The sequence below is a fragment of the Schistocerca gregaria genome, chromosome 7 (assembly GCF_023897955.1).
Source record: "Schistocerca gregaria isolate iqSchGreg1 chromosome 7, iqSchGreg1.2, whole genome shotgun sequence".
NCBI classification, from domain to species: Eukaryota; Metazoa; Arthropoda; class Insecta; order Orthoptera; family Acrididae; genus Schistocerca; species Schistocerca gregaria.
In genome coordinates, this window is record NC_064926.1 from 21,941,719 (window position 1) to 21,963,081 (window position 21,363).

General features: G+C 38.6%; 1 protein-coding gene across 1 annotated transcript in view; it reads left to right on the plus strand.

The window, feature by feature from the left end:
* Positions 1-21,363, plus strand: part of LOC126282212 (fibrillin-2-like) — a 687,537-nt gene that overhangs the window by 609,175 nt on the left and 56,999 nt on the right. The window contains exon 48 of the mRNA XM_049981761.1: positions 7,750-7,925. Within this exon, the coding sequence (XP_049837718.1) occupies positions 7,750-7,925 (176 nt within the window). The remainder of the gene's footprint in view (positions 1-7,749; positions 7,926-21,363) is intronic.

Sequence of the window (21,363 nt, forward strand, 5' to 3'; positions counted from 1 at the left end):
AGGAAGGCATCTGACACCGCCCTGCACTGCCACTTAGTGAAAAAAATACGTTATCGAGTATCAGACCAAATTTGTGACTGTATTCAGGACTTTCTTGCAGACAGAACTCAACGCATTGCTCTCAATGGAACAAAATCAACAGATGTAAAAGTAATTTCCAGAGTATCCCAAGGAGTGTGTCAGGACCATTACTGTTTACAGTGAATGTAAACGGTCTAGTAAAAAGTGTCAGAAGCTCTTTTCAGACTGTTTGCAGATGACTCAGTTGTCTATAAGAAAGTAGCAATGCCAGAAGACAGTATCGAGTTGCAGAATGACTTCTCAAGGATAGGCAAATGTGCAGGCTCTGGCACTGACTCTGACCATAAGTAAATGTAATATATTGCGCATGCAGAGGAAAGAAAATCCAGTACCATACAACTATGCTATTAATGAAAAATTGCCAGAAACAGTGTCTATCATAAAATATCTAGGAATAACTATCTAGAGTGACCTTAAGTGGAATGACTACATAAAACAAATAATAGGAAAAGCAGATGCCAGATTGAGATTCATACAAAGAATCTTAAAGAAATATAACTCACGCACAAAAGAAGTGGCTTCCAATGTTTGACTGATTCTTGAGTACTGTTAATAATATGGGATCCTTACCAGTTAGGACTGATAGAAGAGATAGAGAAGATCAAACAAAGAGTCACATTTTGTCACAGGACCATTTAGTCAGCATGAGAGTGTTACAGAGATGCTCAACAAACTCCAGTGGCAGGTGTTACAAGAAGAGCATTGTGCATCTTGGAGTTGTTTACCATTGATTCTTTGAGAGAGTGCTTTCCAGGAAGAGTCAGACAACATACTACTTCCGCTCATGTACATCTTGCAAAGTGACTATGATGAGAAAATTGGAGAAATTAGAGCTTACATAGGGGCTTACCGACAGTCATTCTTCCCATGCGGCATTCGTGAGTGGAACAGGGAAGGGGGTTCATTTAGTAGTACAAGAAGTACCCTCTGTCACACATTGTTCCGTGGTATGATGTGGATGTAGATCTAGAAAACTATCTGTTTATTAATTACATCTTAACCTCAAGTTTTATAATTTGAGGAGTAACAGTAATGACTCACCAAATGTTGAAGCACTGAGTCATCGGTACGCACATCAACAAGACTGACATGGGCACCTTACAACCTGGCCCTCTTGTATTTTCTTCATTCTTGTAGGAGTTTATGCTCATAGCAGTTACCTAAAGCAGCAGTCACTGGCTATAATCTTGCTTGCAGAAACTTTTTTTTCACTGTTTTGTTTAAATTCCAGATTTATTAAACAAATGGAAATGTTGCTTAACAAACATTGAATCCTAATTATTTAACATCTTATTCAAAATAACACAAAGGCAACCACTCACCTATATAATAGACTGATGAGTGGCACATTGATACATGTAACAGATAACAGTGTTTACTAGTTTTCAAGATCTCTGGCACTTCTTCTGCTAGAAAGTACAAATATTGACACAGACTTCCAAATACATGCTGCAGTGGCCTTGGTGACACTCATCTTTGTAACTACTAATCACGTGTATTTTCAAAAGAGCAGTAATTAAAAATAAAAAGACGTTATTTTTTAAAAATCTATGTTTCAATATTTGTTAGTTAGCATTTACATTTTATAACAAAGATAGAATTAAAATAAAAGTAAAAAAAGAAGTTGCTACTATCAAGATTTGAACTGAAAACTTCACCATTACAAGACTACTACTGATGACTATGTTAATAAGTTCAAAGTATTTTATACTTAACACTGCTAAAAAGATCTTCTCATCTTCAAAGCCAAGTTTTTTGAGTATGGTGTCACTCTGCTCCAGGAAACTGATCTCTTTGAACTAATCTTTAAGTCCTATAAGTATGAAGAAAACTGAAGGGCAGTCCATAAGGTTCCACCACGAGAATGAAACTTATGAGCAGATTAAAACTATGTATTGGACTATGACTCAAACCTGAAACATTTGCTTTTTCTGGGTAAGTGCTCTGCTGACTGAGCCACCTAAGATGACTTGTGACTTGCCTTCACAACTCTACTTCAACCACTGCTTCCTCAGCTACCTTTTTAAAACTCCTTCCTCCAGGAGTGCTAATCTGGCAAGGTATACTGGAGATCTTTTGAGAAGTTACTGGCAGAAGTAGAGCTGTGAGAGTGGGTTGTGAGCTGTGTTCAAGTACCTTAGTCAGTGAAGCACTTACCCATGACAGACCATGACAGGCAAAGCTCCCAGGTTCAAGTCCAGTGTCATAAAGAGTTTTAATCTTCTGAGAAGTTACAAATCAGTGCACACTCCACTGTAGAGTGAAAATTCATTTTCAAGACTGTACTGAATCTTTGTTAGGCATGTAAATGAGACTGAGAATATTGCTAGCTTCTGCAGAAATCCTTTTCAGAACTGTAAATATAGCTAATTTCTCACTATTATTTATGTGCATTTTAGCAACTCAAATATTGTATTCCACCAAGGGCATCTGCATTGACTTATTTAATTGCATGTTTTGTCATTCACAGCTTCCTGGCATGTCACAGTAAGACTGGTAGCAACCAGAACCATTGTTTATGATTGGTTTTCAGAAACCAATATTTTCTGACTTGTTTTTTGTACCTCAAATGTGATTCACATACTGTTCTTTTCTCTTGAGTGGAAAATTAAGGATTATATTTTACAACCTTGTTTTCTTCTGTAAAGTGCTCCACAGAAAAGCATAAACTGTCTCTTTCGTATAATTGCTGCAGCAGTATCATCCAGTACAACTTGTTCAAGTTAAATTAAAAAGGTCAAAAAATGTACACCATAATGTACAGTACGAATATAAACAAAAACAAAACAAAATATGTACATGTTCTTGCAGTAGAAGTCCAATTATCAGTTTACATTTGATGAGAAATTATTAATTCTGCATACTGAGACTTTCTTGAACAGAACAAAAATAGCTATCTGATAAATTTTGTGGTCAAGCTAAAGTGTTGTAATTACCAGTTAAAAAAAGAAAGAAAAAACTAAACTCCTCCTGCACAGGCCATGAAGGCCCAAAGGTTCTGACTGGCCGCCGTGTCATCCTCAGCCCATAGGTGTCACTGGATGCCGATGTGGAGGGGCATGTGGTCTGCACACCACTCTCCCAGTCGTAGGTCAGTTTCCGAGACGGAGCAGCTACTTCTCAATCATGTAGCTCCTCGGTTTAATGATTATAAAGAATCCGACTCGATTGCAAATAGAAACCAGATGTTGACATAGGTTTCAGCGCGGATAACCATGCCTCCATCGGTACACGTTAAAACTACAAACTGCCTAAAGAGGTATGGTCCAACATTAATACAGGACACCCAAAAGAGCAAAAGATTTGCATAAAATGTAAAATAAACGATACATGTGTACCATGTGAATAGCTGTACTTAGCTCAAAGTCAGAAGCATCAACGTTCGGTGGGCCGTGGGCTCTCAGGTATTCTGAGGTGGCGCCAGCAGCTAGGCTGTGAGAATGTCAGTAAAGAACGGGCTTAATATACATCTGTGAAAGGAAATACAATGATGCATTCATCACACTTATTGTCTATTGACCGACAGAGGTCAAGGTGATTAGTGTTATCAGGTGTTACCAAAATGATATGCAAAGTTATGTGTATATGCGTGAAGAGACGTACGACATGATTTCAATGTTTTTAAAAAAGGTTAAGGATTTATTTCCTAATTTTCGGCCAGAGTTTGGACTTGGAATGAATATGACTAAAAATATCCTTGCATCACCATATTCAACTTGGATAATTATAACTAAGTGGAAATGGCTATTTGGCGAGAGAAAGAGAAATATCATCTCCTGATTCCCTGTCAAATCTCACTGTTTGTTGAATGTAGGTGGGTGTGTTGGTGTTGTTGTATGTGTATGCTCTGAAGTATGGGAATTCAGTTAAGCTTTAATGTTCAACTTATTGTTAACGTATCTTTCTACTACTCAGCACTTACTAATTCTCACACGCTTGTTTGTATTCCACTCAGAATTTTCCTATGTCATTGTAAATAATAACCATAGCAGTTTACATTGATGGATTACGTACATATCTGTGTTTTTCATTCCTCTGCAATTTTGTGAGAAACTACAAGTGAATGTCCATGCCCATTATGAAGCAATTACACATATCTGAACTACAATGACTGATGTATGTTTCTGACAAGAAAATCAGTTATGGTTTTCCTGCTCTAACTATATATTGTCTTGTGTCTTCAACCTTTCCTTTCCCTTTTGCCAAATGAGGGAATCCTGGATCTGCAAGCGAGCAAAGTTTTAGATTTAGTGTGTATGTTTATCAACATGCTGCCACTTGGCTTCCCTTTTCTACATAAATTCTTAAGACATCAGACATAGAGAACAACATTACACAATGATAACCTTTGGTGTGTTATTCTTCTCAAATAATTTGTCTCTTTATAGTTTTGGTGGACAAGAGCCAGTTCTCTCTCTCTCTCTCTCTCTCTCTCTCTCTCTCTCTCTCTCTCTCTCTCTCTCTCTCTCTCTCTCTCTGTTTTTCCATCAGTCCTGTGACTGGTTTGATGAGGCCAACCATGGCTTCCTGTCCTGTGCCAACTGCTTCATCTCAGATTAGTACTTATACCCATCATCCTCAATTATTATTTGTGGGATGTATTCTAATCTTTGTCTTCCCTTAGAGTTTTTATCCTCTACAGTTCTCTCTAGTGCCATGGAAGTTATTTCCTGATGTATTAACATGTGTCTTATCATTCTGACCCTTCTTCTTGTCAGAGTTTTCCATGTTTCTTTTTTTCTCATCTGTTTGGTAGAGAAGTCCTGATTTCTAATCGCGTATGTCCATGTAATTTTCTTCATACTTCTGTAGCACCACATCAGAACATTTCAATTCTTTTCTTTTGCAATCTGCCCACAGTTCATGATTCACTTCTGTATTATGCTATGCTCTGGATGTACATTCTCATTTTTTTCTCCAATTAAGGCTGACATTTGATACTACTATATTTTGTTTTAGCCAGAAACGTCTTCTTTCCCTGTGCTAATATGCTTTTAATGTATCCCTTGCTTCAACTGCTCTGTGCTATTTTGCTTCCAACATAGCAGAATTCCTCAAGTTCGTGGTCCCCAATATTGTTGTTAAGTTTATCACTAATCTCATTTCTGCTGCTTCTCATTACTTTCCATATTCTGTGCTCAAAAGACTTCTTTCCATTCGGTATGTCCTGTAATTCTTCCTCACATACACTGAGGATAGCATCGTCATGAGTGAATTTTATCATTGATGTTCTTTCACCCTCAATTTTAATGCTATTTTTATTTACGTGATTGCTTCCCCAATGTACAGATAGAAGATTGGACTGCATCGCTGTCTTACACCCTACAGAATCCAAGCACTTCTTGGTCACAATTTCAATGTTCCTTCTTGGTTGTTATACATATTATACATTACCCATCTTTCCTTATAACATACACCTACTTCTCTGAGAATTTTGAGCCCCTTCAGCATTTTACATTGTCAGACATTTTTATGATCTATTAATCATTCATTCTAAGAAGATTCTCAGTTCGTTGGCTGGTGGAAGTAGCTGTATCATTTGAAATCAAGTAGCTTTGGTTGATACTGATAGCATACAGAAGTCATCTGAGCTAATTGACCTTAGTGGGCAGAAGACACTTTTTTCAGTGCATCTACATATTCATAAATAACATTATATCATTAGTTACAAATGCTGGGGAGGGATGATCTTTATCTAAGGTCATTATGACTGGGCAAAGTTAACATGGGAATTATGTGGCTTCAATAATGTCAGTGTGCTAGTGAACAGAAACAATTGAATGTTAGTCCAAAGTTATTCATTGTCTTCTGTCTTCTATTGAAGCAGATACTCCTGTTAGCCACCACATCAGGAAACTTCTTAGAGTGAAAAATTAATATAGGAAACACTCAAGTATTTTGCTCACTCTATGGAGCTATCCTACATTTGCCCTCTTCAGCCATAATTTTTTAGTAATTCACTATTGTCTGCATCATGTAGAAAGGCGGCCCAACTACAACTAAGTGGCAAGAACCTCTCCCCTGCATGCAATGCTGTTGCTGTACTTTGTGACAATGCAGTTTCATTCACAGAGCAATCAAATTATTTATTCAGATGTCGATGTTATTTTCTTGTAGCAGTATAGCTTTGAATGCTTATCTCTAAATGTGTTAGCGTGATTTCCAAATGAGTACGTCATGCGACGCCGATAAATGTGAAGTGCTTCGCAAGAAGTCAATGAGGTTTTTTTACCACATATTTAACATTTTCAAATGTGCAACTGAAAATGGGATTCCTATTGTTGACATTCTGAAGACAAAAGAACAAACTGTAGAAGCACGAGTCAGCAAGAGAAGTATACACAGAATAGTAAATGAATGTGTCAACTGTATAAACATCAGGAAAAATTAGTTTCATGTTGCATGAGACCTATAACACAAATATGGCTTTGACAAGGATGTTTTAAGGCGTTTTGTGTTTGAAATGAATATAGATAGAAAATAACTGACATTACAAATCCTTGTTATCTGCTGAGTTCTCAGTAGTTTTCAGCATTATCTGAGAGCATGTTTTCGAGTTATTCAAATAAATTGGTTTGTTGTTTACTTGTCCTATGGATCATAAATACAGTGTCTCATTGTAATATTGGACGAGCTAGTTTGCACTATGATGCTTGTTAACAGCAAAAAATATGACAACATGCTGACGATTTACATAATAGTCTTTTGCATGGAGTCTTTGCTACCAGTAACCCTTCTTTATTCACAGCGATTTACATTGAACTACAGTCACACATCCACACACATGCATTATAAAATTACACAATTTTAAAATTCTGTGGAGTAGAAGCAGTTGTCAAGGAAATATAATGATTTCCGTTTGTGTTTGATGTTATTTTTGTTGTGTACTACATTTCTACATATAATTCAGTCCAATCTGCACTAAAATGGAAAATATTGTAACCAGTTTCAATGATCTTGTCATTAGACACTCACCTTTTTAAGAAAAATAGTTCTTGATATTTTTTACAAAACTGCAGCAGCTGCTTTCACCTGATGTGACACAGAAGCTGTGGAGCAATGAATGCATTGTTGTCAGCAAGTCTCTCATGTAGCAACTGATCAATATTGGTTTTAAAATTTATTATTATTCTCTTAGATTTGAATGTATTAAATGACGTACTGTTGGCAAATGAACCTGTCATCCACAGCAACACAGCCCAGCAACCCAGATGTTGTTTGCCCACTCTCTGCCCCATCCCGTCCATGCTTTCCTATAACTTTGGCTCTCTGCATGGAAGTGCCTTCCTACATGATGTGGACTATAATTAGGATGGCTGCAAGAAAAAAACATTTTGACTCATAGGAGAGGACCATAATTGTTATCACATTGGCTTCCTCAGTGCCACTTTTCATTTTTTTTTTTTTTTTTTTTTTTTTTTTTTTTTTTTTTTTTTTTTACGTTCACCTGGTATATGAATTGTAGTATATGTTGATAAGTGGAATCGTTTATTCATAAAAAATCAGCTATGATGGAAAATGAATTGACTTCTCACAGCAGTTTCTGAATTTTACCATACAGGTTCTTCTTTGCCCATTTTCTCCTAAAGGCCAGAGCACGTAACTGTAACTAAATTTAGATTTTACCAGGTGCAGCTTTATTACATTTTGCATTGTTTGCACATGCAGATATCAATGAGTGTGAGGATCACACAGGCAACTGTCCCCCACCTGGAACATGTATCAACACACTTGGCAGCTTCAAGTGCATTTGTCCAAGAGGCTTCAAACTTGATTCTACTGGAACCTTCTGCACAGACTCTGATGAATGCACTGATGACATGAAGTGTCAGCATGGATGCCAGGTAACAATTTGAATGAAATGCTTATATTCTGATAATTTATTTTTAAATTTTTTTATTACATAATCCAAATACAAATACAGAAATTTTAGACAAATCTGTTATTATTATTATTGTTATTATTATTATGATTATTATTATTGTTGTTGTTGTTAAATAAACAGTATGCATAAATTCATAGCTTACTCTTTGTTTCTATTACTGTACAGAATGTTAGTGCTAACATCATACAAGTAAACCATTTGAAACCAGTCCTCAGCATTTCAGTGAATATAGGAACACTTCCTTTAGGTATTGTCATACTCGATTAGTCACAGCAGTCAACACTTATCAGAATACCTTTTTCACTAATTGCAGTGAGACCACTACACCTCATGGGAATGGCATACAATTCAAACATTAGCTTAAGATTCGCATATACAGGAAATATTTTTAAAATCCTAACACCTTTTGAGATATCAAATAGGTTGTTAATAATTGTATGAAAGAAAAACTCAGTTGAGAAAACTGTAAAATAACAGAGAGAGAATTTCTTCAGTAGGTGAAACTATCATATTAGCAGTAAACACATTGATAAGTAAAGAACTTGATTAGCTTTCAGAACTATTAGTTTGTTCCTCAGGGAGCAAAGAAAGATAGGTTGGGGGAGATTAGAAGGGAGAGGTAGGTCACTTAGCCCCCAGAATTAGGAGGATAAGTACAAGAGCAAACAAAGAACAGGCTATGCTTTGTCTGTTCGCCTAGTCATGAATTTGAGTACTTATCTTTGCCCAGATTAAGAGAAGGAAAGTTATTGGTTTACATCCCACTGATGACATAGTTCAGAAATCCAAGCAACAATTGGACAACAAAGGAAACCAGAAATATCATTACACACATATTGTGCAGATGAAAACAAGAGCGAAATGAGGTTGACATACCAGCATATGCCTGTGTTTAATGTATAACTGCCAGAAGTTTCATTTTGTATGTCTGCTAGTTATTGCTCAGTGCTGTATTGAGTAGAACATTGCATCACACAGTATGCGAATTTTGAGATGGCAGAGTTAGAGGAGCAATGTGTCTGCATTAAATTTTGCGTGATACTCAAGGAAACCTATATAGAGGCACACTAAATAATGCATGAAGCCTATTGTGATGAGTGCTTAAGCCATACTTGGTGTTATGAATCGTTCACCCAGTTTAAAAATGGCTGGATGGAAGTTGAAGATGACCATCGTGCAGGATACCCTTTGACATCTATAGATAATGCTCATGTCAGTAACGTTAATGAAATTGTGCATGCCAATCGAAGACTAACTGCCCAAGAGATTGCAGAAAATGTAACATTTCAGTTGGATTGTGTTAAGAAATCCAGACACAGCATCTTGAAATGCATCATGTTGCTGTCAAGTTTGTCTCGCGGCTCGAGTCAAGACGTTCACCTCACAATCTGTGAAGAGCTTTAGGATCACGCAAATAAGAAAAAGATGTTCCTGAAGAGAATCACAACTGGTGATGAGACATGGGTTTACAGTTAGGATGTTGAGACCAAGGTTCAGTCTTCATGGTGGGTCAGCAAAGATTCTCCAAGGCTGAAAAAAGCTGGTCAGGGCAAATGGCCAAGCCAACCTGGTAGTTTTCTTTGACTTTGAAGGATTAGTTTATCATGAATTCATGCCACAGGGCCAACCTTTAATCAATGGTACTGTCTGGATGTGCTGCTACATCTGCGAGAAAATGTGAGAAGGAAACGGGCTGAAATGTGGCAAGACAATTCATGGCTCTTGCATGATGCACATTCATCCCTGATGGCGCATGACAATTACACAAGAAACGAAATCACTCTGCTGCCTCATCCCTGATGGCGCATGACAATTACACAAGAAACGAAATCACTCTGCTGCCTCATCCTCTGTGCTCTCCAGATGTGGCCCATGTGGACTTTTTTATTTTCAAAGTTGAAAACCTTATTTAAAGGAAGATTTCCCACATTAGATGAGATAAAAAGAAAATTCATTAACGGTGCTTCACGCGATCCAGCAAGTGTACCAAGGATGCTTCTGTAAGTGGAAAAGGCATTGGGAGTAGTGTCTCAATTGGGGAGGAGAGTATTTTGAAGGATACCGTGCACAATAATTGAAAGGTAAGTGTAGAAAAATTTTGTGGACAAAGTTCCGGAAGCCAAGGCAGTTAACGTGTCAACAGTTAGGGAACAACGGAGTGAAAATAAAGCACAGATGAGGCTCAAAATGGCAGGAGCAAATACAGTTATCAAATGGCAGAGAAGGCGCAACGATAGGCAAAGGGGTAGGAAGAAATAGAGATAGAGAAAGATAAACAGGGAAAATAAATAAATGGGAAAATAATAGAGGAAGAGAAGTGGGAAAGTAACGAATGATGGGAGAAACTAGAGTATGTTAAGTCAAGATAGATGGTGTAAATCAGATACGGAATAAAAATAGTTCCTAATAACAAAGTTCTGTGTACTGGGAAGAAGAATCCAAATAGTCTATAAGTGAAATGTACTGCAGAAGATGATAGTGTCTGCCAAGTGTTTACACTCCATTTGCAACCATTTCTCCAAATTGACACTCTAGTTGTCGTCATGAGACCATCAAATATGTATAATGTACTTGAACATCAACTGGTATACATTTTGTATAATGTTCTCACAGCTCTGCTGCTGAATGGTTATGTTTTCTTGGCACAATAATTTGGCATCATAGTTCTTTGGCATCAGTGAGTGTTCCCTGAGATACTAAAACATTAAGGGGACTGTTCTTTCTCTTTATACCTGCTGCGGTCCTAGCTTCAAGTGTGTGGTATTCTGTCCATTCCTAAGCATATGTTCCCTGTGATCTGATGTATCCTAATGCATTATTTTGCAAAGATTGGTTAAGTTTACTTCACTCCAATTGCTCAATGTTTTCAATTTAATATAAATAGAAAGATTACTGTTCTAAGTACTCATTTATAGAGTAAAAACAGTAAGACAACAATATTATGACTTCACGGCTTTGCTAAATTTAATGTTGCCCTCGATGGACTTAATTTTAGTGGGAAGATTGTTGAACAGTTGGAGGCCCTTGTGGAAAGCTCTCTTTTTACACAGTTGAATGTTTGTATGTAAAACATGCAGATTTGAGTTTTTCCTGGTGTTGTGTTTATGTCTTTCATTATTTTTTACGACTCTGGAGTCAGTTGGCACTACGTGGTTTATGAAAAATTTTTTGAGTCTCGAGAATGTATAGGCAAGGCAGTGTAAGAATTTCCAACTTTCTGAAGTTTGGTTTGCAGAAGTTTCTGGGTTTGCTCCCAGTAATAATCCTCATTACTCTCTTCTGATTTTGAATGTGCTCAGGGCAGTTGGAGAATTTCCTCAGAACATCACACTATATTTTAGGTGGGCTTGTATGTAAGCGTAGTACGCACTGGTTAATTGTTTTCAGGCTAGCACATCATTTCAGTACACTCAATGCATAACAGCCAGTACTAATTCTGGCATTTACCTTTCCTGTATGTGTATTCCATTTCAGGTTATCTTCAACCCACAGGCCCAAGAATTTGAAAGCTGTGTCAGTATCTATTGGGTGGTTATTTACAGTGACAAGTGGTTGAGAGGAATTTGCATTTTGTGTTGTTGAAAGTTCATGGAAGCTGTCTTTTTGGTGTTGATAGTTAATCTGTTGATTTTAGCCCAGTTGTGGAGTTGTTCAGTTACCAAGTTCACAGCCTTTTGCACAGCCTCTGTATTCTCCCCTTTGAGGAGTACAGCTGTGTCATCAGCAAATATTATTGTTTTGTGTGCATCTACATTCAGGCTCAAGTCATTATGAGAGGTCCCAGGAAAAGTAGAGGTCCCAATACTGTGCCCTGTGGTACACCTTGCTTTACAGTTTTATTACTCGATAGGATTTCAGTTATTGATTTGGCTTAGTCTGTTAGTGTATTTCACGCTGACTTTCTGCATCCGATTGGTTAGGAATGAAGCAATCCAATTGTTTGCAATTCCTCTGATACCATAGTGTTCAATTTTTTCCAGCAATATTTTGTGGTCAACAGTGTCATAAGCCTTTGACAGATCCAGAAATATGCCTGTTATCGGTTGTTTTTTATCCAAAAGATGTAATAGCATATTTATGCAATCATATACTGCAGTTTCAATAGATTTGTTGTTTCTGAACCCATGTTGAGCTAAACTTAGTAAATCTTTTTTCCCTCCTTCAATGAAGTCTATCAGTTTTTTGTACATTATTTTTTTCAATAACTCTAGAAAAACAGGATGAGAATGAGATAGGCCTGTAGTTATTCATACCTGTATTTTTGTATTATCACCTTTTTTTGAAGACAGGAATTACTTCAGAAAGTTTCAGAGCTTCCGGGAAAGTACCTGCCTGGAAAGAACAGTCACAGAGGTGAGTTAATGGTTCAGCAATTGTGTGTACACAATTTTTGGTTAGTGCTGCTGGGATACCATCAATTCCAAGTGAATAGGAATTTTTTTAACTCTGAGGGCTTTTGTAACGCCATTTTCATTGACTCTGCACATGTGTGATATTTTTGGTTTGCTGGTTGGTAGTTTGTGTTAGGATTATTTTTGACCAATTTTTCAACTATGCTCTTAAGAAATTGTTGAAAGAGTTCACCATATCTTTGAGATTAGATAGAGATTCATTGCTGGGTTTGATTTCTATGTTCATGTGTGTAGCTTTCATTTCCTCCCTTTCCCTTTTTATGATATTCCACATTGCTTTTACTTTAGTGCTGGATTTGTCAATGTACTCATCATTTTGCATCCTTTTTGCCTGTCTTATCACTCTTCTTAGGATACATGTGTAGTTTTTATAGCATTCTGTTAGTTGGGGGGAGTCACTACTTTGTTTAAATAACATATGGAGTATTCTTTTATGTTTGCAAGAGATTTTTATAGCTGGTGTAATCCAAGTATTGTTTCTCTTATTGTTATTATTTATTCTTATTTGTTTTTGTGGAAAAGCCTCTTCAAAGTGGTGGATCATTTTGTCAAATAATATGTTGAATTTCATGTTGACATCATTGGCTGCGTACATCTCTGTCCACTTTTGTTTACTAAGGAGGGCGTTTAGCTTGTTCAAGTTATCTTGAGTGAAAAATCTTCGTAAAGTTTTAGGTGGGACTGGGTTTGAGGTACCTTTGCTAACACCGACCTTTATAATGACAGCTTGGTGGTCGCTGAATCCTGCATTGTATAATCTAGTGTTGGGTTAAGTTTATTTCTGTTTGCAAAAATTTTATCTAGAGCTGTCTTGGATGTGGTGTTATTCCAGTAGGCTCGTTTGCAAGGCCATGCAGATTATAAGTTTTTGCAATGTTAATCAATGTCTCCCTGTTTCTGTTGTGTGTGAGAAATTTCTATATTAGTCACCACTTGTAATTACATCCTGTTTCCACTGACTTATTTTGGATAGAAACAAGTCCATTTGTAACAGAAAATCATTAATACTACTGCAGGGGGGACAGTTAATTGTTGCTACAATTAGATTTAGATCTGTAAGCTTTATGGCTGCACATTCAAAGATCTTGTCTGTTCGTATTTTGTTTATGATAGGAAGTGGGCTATATTCAATGTGTTGTTTTATGATGATGGCAACTCCACCATGTCCATCATTTGATCTGGAGTAGTGTTCAAACAGTTTGAAATTTGGTAGTGAGATTAACTTGACTACATCAGTGTAGAGCCAGTGCTCTACTAGGCATACTACTGAGATATCACAGAGTTCACTGGTCATCAAAATGCTTAAGTCATCAGTTTTGTTGCTTGAGGATTGGACATTGTGATAATAGATTTTCAGGTCTGAGTGGTGTTTACTCAGGGGGCTTGAAGTCATATTTACTGTGTCACTGACTTGTAGTTTAAATTGTGCTGTATTCCAGATATGTTGACTTCCGAGCAGTTGCGCTGGTTTTGTTGGTTGTCCTAGGCAGCCGACTCATCTTCCAGGTGGTCTACACCTACATCTACATTTATACTCCACAAGCCACCCAATGGTGTGTGGTGGAGGCACTTTACATGCCACTGTCATTACCTCCCTTTCCTGTTCCAGTCGCGTATGGTTCGCGGGAAGAATGACTGCCGGAAAGCCTCCGTGTGCACTCAAATCCCTCTAATTTTACATTCGTGATTTCCTCTGGAGGTCTAAGTAGGGGGAAGCAATATATTCAATATCTCATCCAGAAACGCACCCTCTCGAAACATGGACAGCAAGCTACACCGTGATGCAGAGCGCCCCTCATGCAGAGTCTGCCACTTGAGTTTGCTAAACATTTCCGTAATGCTATCACGGTTACCATATAACCCTGTGATGAAATGCGCCGCTCTTCTTTGGATCTTTTCTATCTCCTACGTCAACCCAACCTGTTACGAATCCCACACCAATGAGCAGTACTCAAGTATAGGTCGAACGAGTGTTTTGCAAGCTACCTCCTTTGTTGATGGACTACATTTTCTAAGGACTCTCCCAATGAGTCTCAACCTGGTGCCCGCCCTACCAACAATTAATTTTATATGATCATTCCACTTCTAATCGTTCAGCACGCATACTCCCAGATATTTTACAGAAGTAACTGCTACCAATGTTTGTTAAGCTATCATATAATCATACAATAAAGGATCCTTCTTTCTATGTATTTGCAATACATTACATTTGTCTATGTTAAGGGTCCGTTGCCACTCCCTGCACCAACTGCCTATCCGCTGCAGATCTTCCTGCATTTCGCTGCAATTTTCTAATGCTGCAACTTCTCTGTATGCTACAGCATCATCCACAAAAAGCCGCATGGAACTTCTGACACTATCTACTAGGTCATTTATATATATTGTGAAAAGCAATGGTCCCATAACACTCCCCTGTGGCACGCCAGAGGTTCCTTTAACGTCTGTAGATGTCTCTCGATTGAGAACAACATGCTGTGTTCTGTTTGCTAAAAACTCTTCAATCCAGCCACACAACTGGTCTGATATTACGTAGGCTCTTACTTTGTTTATCAGGTGACAGTGCAGAACTGTATTGAACGCCTTCCGGAAGTCAAGGAATATGCATCTACTTGGGAGCCTGTATCTAATATTTTCTGGGTCTCATGAACAAATAAAGTGAGTTGGGTCTCACATGATCGCTGTTTCCGGAATCCATGTTGATTCCTACAGAGTAGATTCTGGGTTTCCAGAAATGACATGATATGTGAGTAAAAAACATGTTCTAAAATTCTACAACAGATCGATGTCAGAGATATAGGCCTATAGTTTTATGTATCTGCTCGACGACCCTTCTTGAAGACTGGGACTACCTGTGCTCTTTTCCAGTCATTTCGAACCTTCTGTTCCTGTAGAGACTTGCGGTACACGGCTGTTAGAAGGGGGGGGGGGGGGGGGGGGGGGGCGGCAAGTTCTTTCGGTTATCTGTGTAGAATAGAATTGGTATCCCATCACGTCCAGTGGACTTTCGTATGTTGAGTGATTTCACCTACTTTTCTATTCCTTGGACACTTATTTCGATGTCAGCCATTTTTTCATTTGTGCGAGGATTTAGAGAAGGAACTGCAGTGCGGTCTTCCTCTGTGAAACAGCTTTGGAAAAAGGTGTTTAGTATTTTAGCTTTACGCGTGTCATCCTCTATTTCAAAGCCATCATTTTCCCGGAGTGTCTGGATATGCTGTTTTGAGCTACTTGCTGATTTAACGTATGACCAGAACTTCCTAGGATTTTCTGTCATGTCGGTACATAGAATTTCACTTTCGAACTCACTGAACACTTCACGCATAGCCCTCCTTACACTAACTTTGACATCGTTTAGTTTCTGTTTGTCTGAGAGGTTTTTGCTGCGTTTAAATTTTCAGTGAAGCTCTCTTTGCTTTCACAGTAGTTTCCTAACTTTGTTGTTGAACCACGGTGTGTTTTTCCGTCCCTCACAGTTTTACTCAGCACGTACATGTCTAAAACGCATTTTACGATTGCCTTGAACTTTTTCGATAAACACTCAACATTGCCAGTTTTGAAACAGAAATTTTCGTTTAGATCTGTTAGGTAGTCTGAAATCTGTCTTCTATTACTCTTCCTAAACAGATAAACCTTCCTCCATTTTTTTAATATTCCTATTTACTTCCATATTCAAGGATGCTGCAACGGCCTTACGATCACTGATTCTCTGTTCTGCGCTTACAGAGTCGAAAAGTTTGGGTCTCTTTGTTATTCAGGTCCAACATGTTATCTCCATGAGTTGGTTCTCTGTTTAATTGCTCGAGGTAATTTTTGGGTAGTGCACTCAGTATAATGTCACTCAATGCTCTGTCCCTACCACCCGTCCTAAACATCTGAGTGTCCCAGTCTATATCTGGTAAATTGAAATCTTCACCTAAGACTATAACATGCTGAGGAAATTTATGTGAAATGTATTCCAGATTTTCTCTCAGTTGTTCTGCCACTAATGCTGCTGAGTCAGGAGGTCGGTAAAAGGAGCCAATTATTAACCTAGCTCGGTTGTTGAGTGTAACCTCCATCCATAAGAATTCACAGTAACTATCCACTTCTATTTCACTACAGGATAAGCTACTACTAACAGTGACAATCACGCCACCACCAATTTCATGCAATCTATCCTTTCTAAACACCGTCTGTGCCTTTGTAAAAATTTCGGCAGAATTTATCTCTGGTGTCAACCAGCTTTCCGTGCCTATAATGATTTCAGCTTCGGTGCTTTCTATCAGCGCTTGAAGTTCCGGTACTTTACCAACACAGCTTCGATAGTTTACTATTACAATACCGATTGCTGCTTGGTCCCCACATGTCCTGACTTTGCCCCACACCCTTTGAGGCTGTTGCTCTTTCTGTACTTGCCCTAGGCCATCTAACTTAAAAAACCGCCCAGTCCACGTCACACAACCCCTGCTAGCCGTGTAGCTGCCTGCTGTGTGTAGTGGACTCCTGAGCTATCCAGCGGAACCCGAAACCCCACCACCCTATGGCGCATGTCGAAGAATCTGCAGCCCACACGGTTTCAGAACCTTGTCAGCCTCTGATTCAGACCATCCACTCGGCTCTATCAGAGGTCCGCAGTCAGTCCTGTCAACGATGCTGCAGATGGTTAGCTCTGCTTTCATCTCACTAGTGAGACTGGCAGTCTTCACCAAATCAGATAGCCGCCGGAAGCCAGAGAGGATTTCCTCCGATCCATGAGCGACCACCTGCAGATGGGTGCACCCTGTACTCTTCATGGCATCCGGAAGGACCCTTTTCTCATCTGGAATGACTCCCCCTGGTATGCACAATGAGTGCACATTGGTTTTCTTCCCCTCTCTTGCTGCCATATCCCTAAGGGTACCCATTACACCCCTGACGTTGGAGCTCCCAACTACCAGTAAGCCCACCCTCTGCGACCGCTCGTATCTTGCAGACTGAGGGGCAACCTCTGGAACAGGATAAGCAGTCATGTCCGGCCGAAGATCAGTATCAGCCAGAGACAGAGCCTGAAACTGGTTCGTCAGACAAACTGGAGAGGCCTTCCATTCAGCCCTCCGGAATGTCCTGAAAACTATCCACATACACATCACACTGCTGAGGCATCACCTTGTCATTTTGGAGGGCTGTCTCAATAATGTTCACTATCACATTATTGATCCTTTGTGAGAGGTCAGGGGGTTTTTGTTTCGTCTCTGTGACTTTGTGACCCATTTGTCTAGTGTAGTTTGCACAGTATGGCCACTATTACTCTTTTTGTGTACCATCTTGTTTGTCTTGATCCAATTGTTTATAAGCATCTGTTTATGGTTTCTGACTTTTGGTTTCTTATTGTTTCCCACAGTTGTCAGGAAGGCCAGTCTATTGCAGATATTCTCCTTGCCACATTTGTTTAGGTAGAAACCATGTGTTGTGAAGTGGTTTCTGGGTAGTCTCTCTATTTCAAAGTTCACAGCAATTCTTTTTTTGTATGCATGTTTTGCTAAATTCAGTGCTTGTATCCGGTGGAGGTTTGCAGTATTCTTCTTCTTCTTCGCAGATGGATCACTTAGGACCATGGGTAATCAATATTTGTTGGCCTTCCTTTTCGCCCAGTATTCCTTCATGAACAACGAATGGGCTAGCTTTCGTTGCGTAGACCACGTATGTCGGTTAGTTTTTCTCTCTTCTTCCTCAAAACCCCCCTGTGTTTGTGATTTTTCTGATTTCATTTCTATCATGTAGACTTGGAGACCCTAATTCTCTCAGGTCTTTTTTCTGTCTGTTTGTACCAGTTCAGTCTTGTAGTTTTGTTCTTTAAAAATGTATGGATTTTGTGCGTTAACCTGTTTGAGTCCATTCTTTGTAAGTGCCCCATGAATTGGATTCTTCTCATGCGTGTTGTGTCCGTTATTTTGGAGACATTTTTATATATTTCTGCATTGGGTTTTGGTCCTAGGATTTTCCTCATTATCTTATGTTCTTTCATGTCTCATTCCTCTTTTACTGTTCTGTGTTGAAGGTTTAGTGTCTCAGATGCGTAGAGAGCTTCGGGTCTAATTACTGTTGTACAGTGTCGTATTTTGCAGTTCCACGAGAGACTCGTTTTGTTATAAATGTTTTTTGTTAACTGAAACACCGTCTCCATTTTCTGGACTCTTGATCTGACAGATTTCTTTTCATTACAGTTTTCTGCAATCCATTCGCCTAAATATTTAAATTCTTTTACTCTAGAGATGTAGTTATTACCAATTTTGAGATCAGAAGGTGCATCTTTGATGTCAGTCATAAATTTTGTTTTTTCAAATGAATTTTGTAATCCTATTTTAGTTGCTTGTTCTTGTAATAATTCTAGCTGTTTCTGTGCATCGGTAATGTTTTGTGCGATCAGTGCCGTGTCGTCAGCAAATGCCAAACAGTCTAATTCTAGGCCCTTATGTCTTGGTCCCAATCTGTGTGCTGGTGCACCTGCTTTTTTCCATTCTCCAACAAGTTTTTCAAGAGCACAATTGAAGAGCACTGGGGACAGCACATCCCCTTGTCGTACTCCTGTGTCTATTTCAAATTCTGTGCTCAATTCTCCCATAAATTTTACTTTGGATTTGGTCTCCGTGAGTGTTTCTTTTATGATGTTTGTTGTCTTTTGGTCTAGTCCAAATTCTGCTAATACTTCGAAAAGGGATTCTCGGTCTATACTGTCATATGCTTTTTTAAAATTGACAAATGTGATGACAGAACTTTTGCTTGAAGTACTATGTAAATATTCATTGAGTTTTTCAAGTTAAGAATTTGTTCTACGCATGATCGACCTTTTCTGAACCCAACTTGGTATTCACCTAGTTTTAAATCGAGCTGAGGTTCTGCGCAGTTTAGTAGGGCTTTAGACAGAATTTTGTATGTCATAGACAATAAAGAGATTCCACGATAGTTGTTGGGGTCTGTTTTACTTCCTTTTTTGTACAGAGGATGTATGATTGCAGTCTTCCAATCTGTGGGGATTTTTTCAGTTTTCCAGATTTCATGCATTTCTTTGAGTTTTGCAATAAGATTTTCTCCTGCATTTTCCCATAATTCTGCAATGATTTGGTCTTCTCCTGATGCTTTGTTATTTTTCAGTGACTGCATTATCTCTTTAATCTCTTGTATACTTGGTGGCTTTGAGTCTGGGTTTCGTTGTGTACGATGGAACTCAAATTTTTCTGGAGGCTTTTCACTATTCAGCAATTTAGAAAAGTATTTTGCAATAATTTCACAGTTTTCAGTGTTGGTATGAGCAATTTCCCCATGGTCATTTTTGAATTGGAGTGTGGTGGAGAGTACTTTGTTAATTTTTGTTTGAATACTCTGTAGAAATTTCAGGAATTGTTTTTCTTGAAATCATTATCTATGTCTTGCAATTTTTTGTCGTCTTGTTGTTTACGGACTGTTCGTATTACTTTTGTGATTGTTTTCTTGGTATCTTTGAGATCTTCCAGGGTCTTCTGATTTTTGTTGCACAACCAATTTTGCCGGGCCTGTTGTCTGAGATTTATCAGTTGGTCAGTTGGTCACACTCATCTGTCCGCCACGGGTGTTTACGTGTCCTTGTTTGCGGTGCTACAGTTTCAGCTGCTTTTAAAAGTCCTGCTTGCAGTTGTTGCCACTTTTGTGGTTTTAAATTTTGCGTTTCTTTTGTAAATTGTTCATTGCCATTTATCTTTTGTGTATCATATTTACAGTGTGGAGATTTCTTAGTGAATTTCTGGAATGACATCTAGTGAGAATTTTGTTGGGTAATGTTCGTAATGTAAGTGTTGTCCATTAAGGACTTTAAGTTTCATGATTTCTACTGTACAGGGTGATTCAAAAAGAATACCACAACTTTAAAAATGTGTATTTAATTAAAGAAACATAATATAACCTTCTGTTATACATCATTACAAAAAGTATTTAAAGAGGTTTTTTTTTCACTCAAAACCAAGTTCAGTGATGTTCAATATGGCCCCCTCCAGACACTCGAGCAATATCAACCCGATACTCCAACTCGTTCCACACTCTCTGTAGCATATCAGGCGTAACAGTTTGGATAGCTGCTGTTATTTCTCGTTTCAAATCATCAATGGTGGCTGGGAGAGGTGGCCGAAACACCATATCCTTAACATACGCCCATAAGAAAAAATCGCAGGCGGTAAGATCAGTGCTTTTTGGAGGCCAGTGATGAAGTGCTCTGTCACGGGCTGCCTGGCGGCCAATCCATCGCCTCGGGTAGTTGACGTTCAGGTAGTTACGGACAGATAAGTGCCAATGTGGTGACGCTCCATCCTGCTGAAATATGAATTGTTGTGCTTCTTGTTCGAGCTGAGGGAACAGCCAATTCTCTAACATCTCCAGATACTGTAGTCCAGTTACAGTAGCACCTTCAAAGAAAAAGGGACCAAAAACTTTATTGGCTGAAATGGCACAGAAAACGTTCACCTTAGGTGAGTCACGTTCATACTGAGTTGTTTCCCACGGATTCTCAGTGCCCCATATACAGACATTGTGACGGTTGACTTTCCCGTTAGTGTGGAAAGTTGCTTCATCACTAAACACAGTCTTTGAAACAAAAGATTCATCTGTTTCCTTTGAGCAAGGATAAAATCACAGAAATCGATTCTTTTAATCCTATCAGCTGCAGACAGTGCTTGAACCAATTTCAGACGATAAAGTTTCATAACTAACCTTTTTCATAGGACTCTCCATACAGTTGATTGTGGAATTTGCAGCTCTCTGCTAGCTCTGCGAGTCGATTTTCCTGGGCTGCGAACAAATGCTTGCTGGATGCGTGCTACATTTTCATCACTCGTTCTCGGCCGTCCAGAACTTTTCCCTTTGCACAAACACCCATTCTCTGTAAACTGTTTATACAACGTTTAATACACCACCTACCAGGAGGTTTAACACCATACTTCATTCGAAATGCACGCTAAACAATTGTTGTCAATTCACTTCTGCCGTACTCAATAACACAAA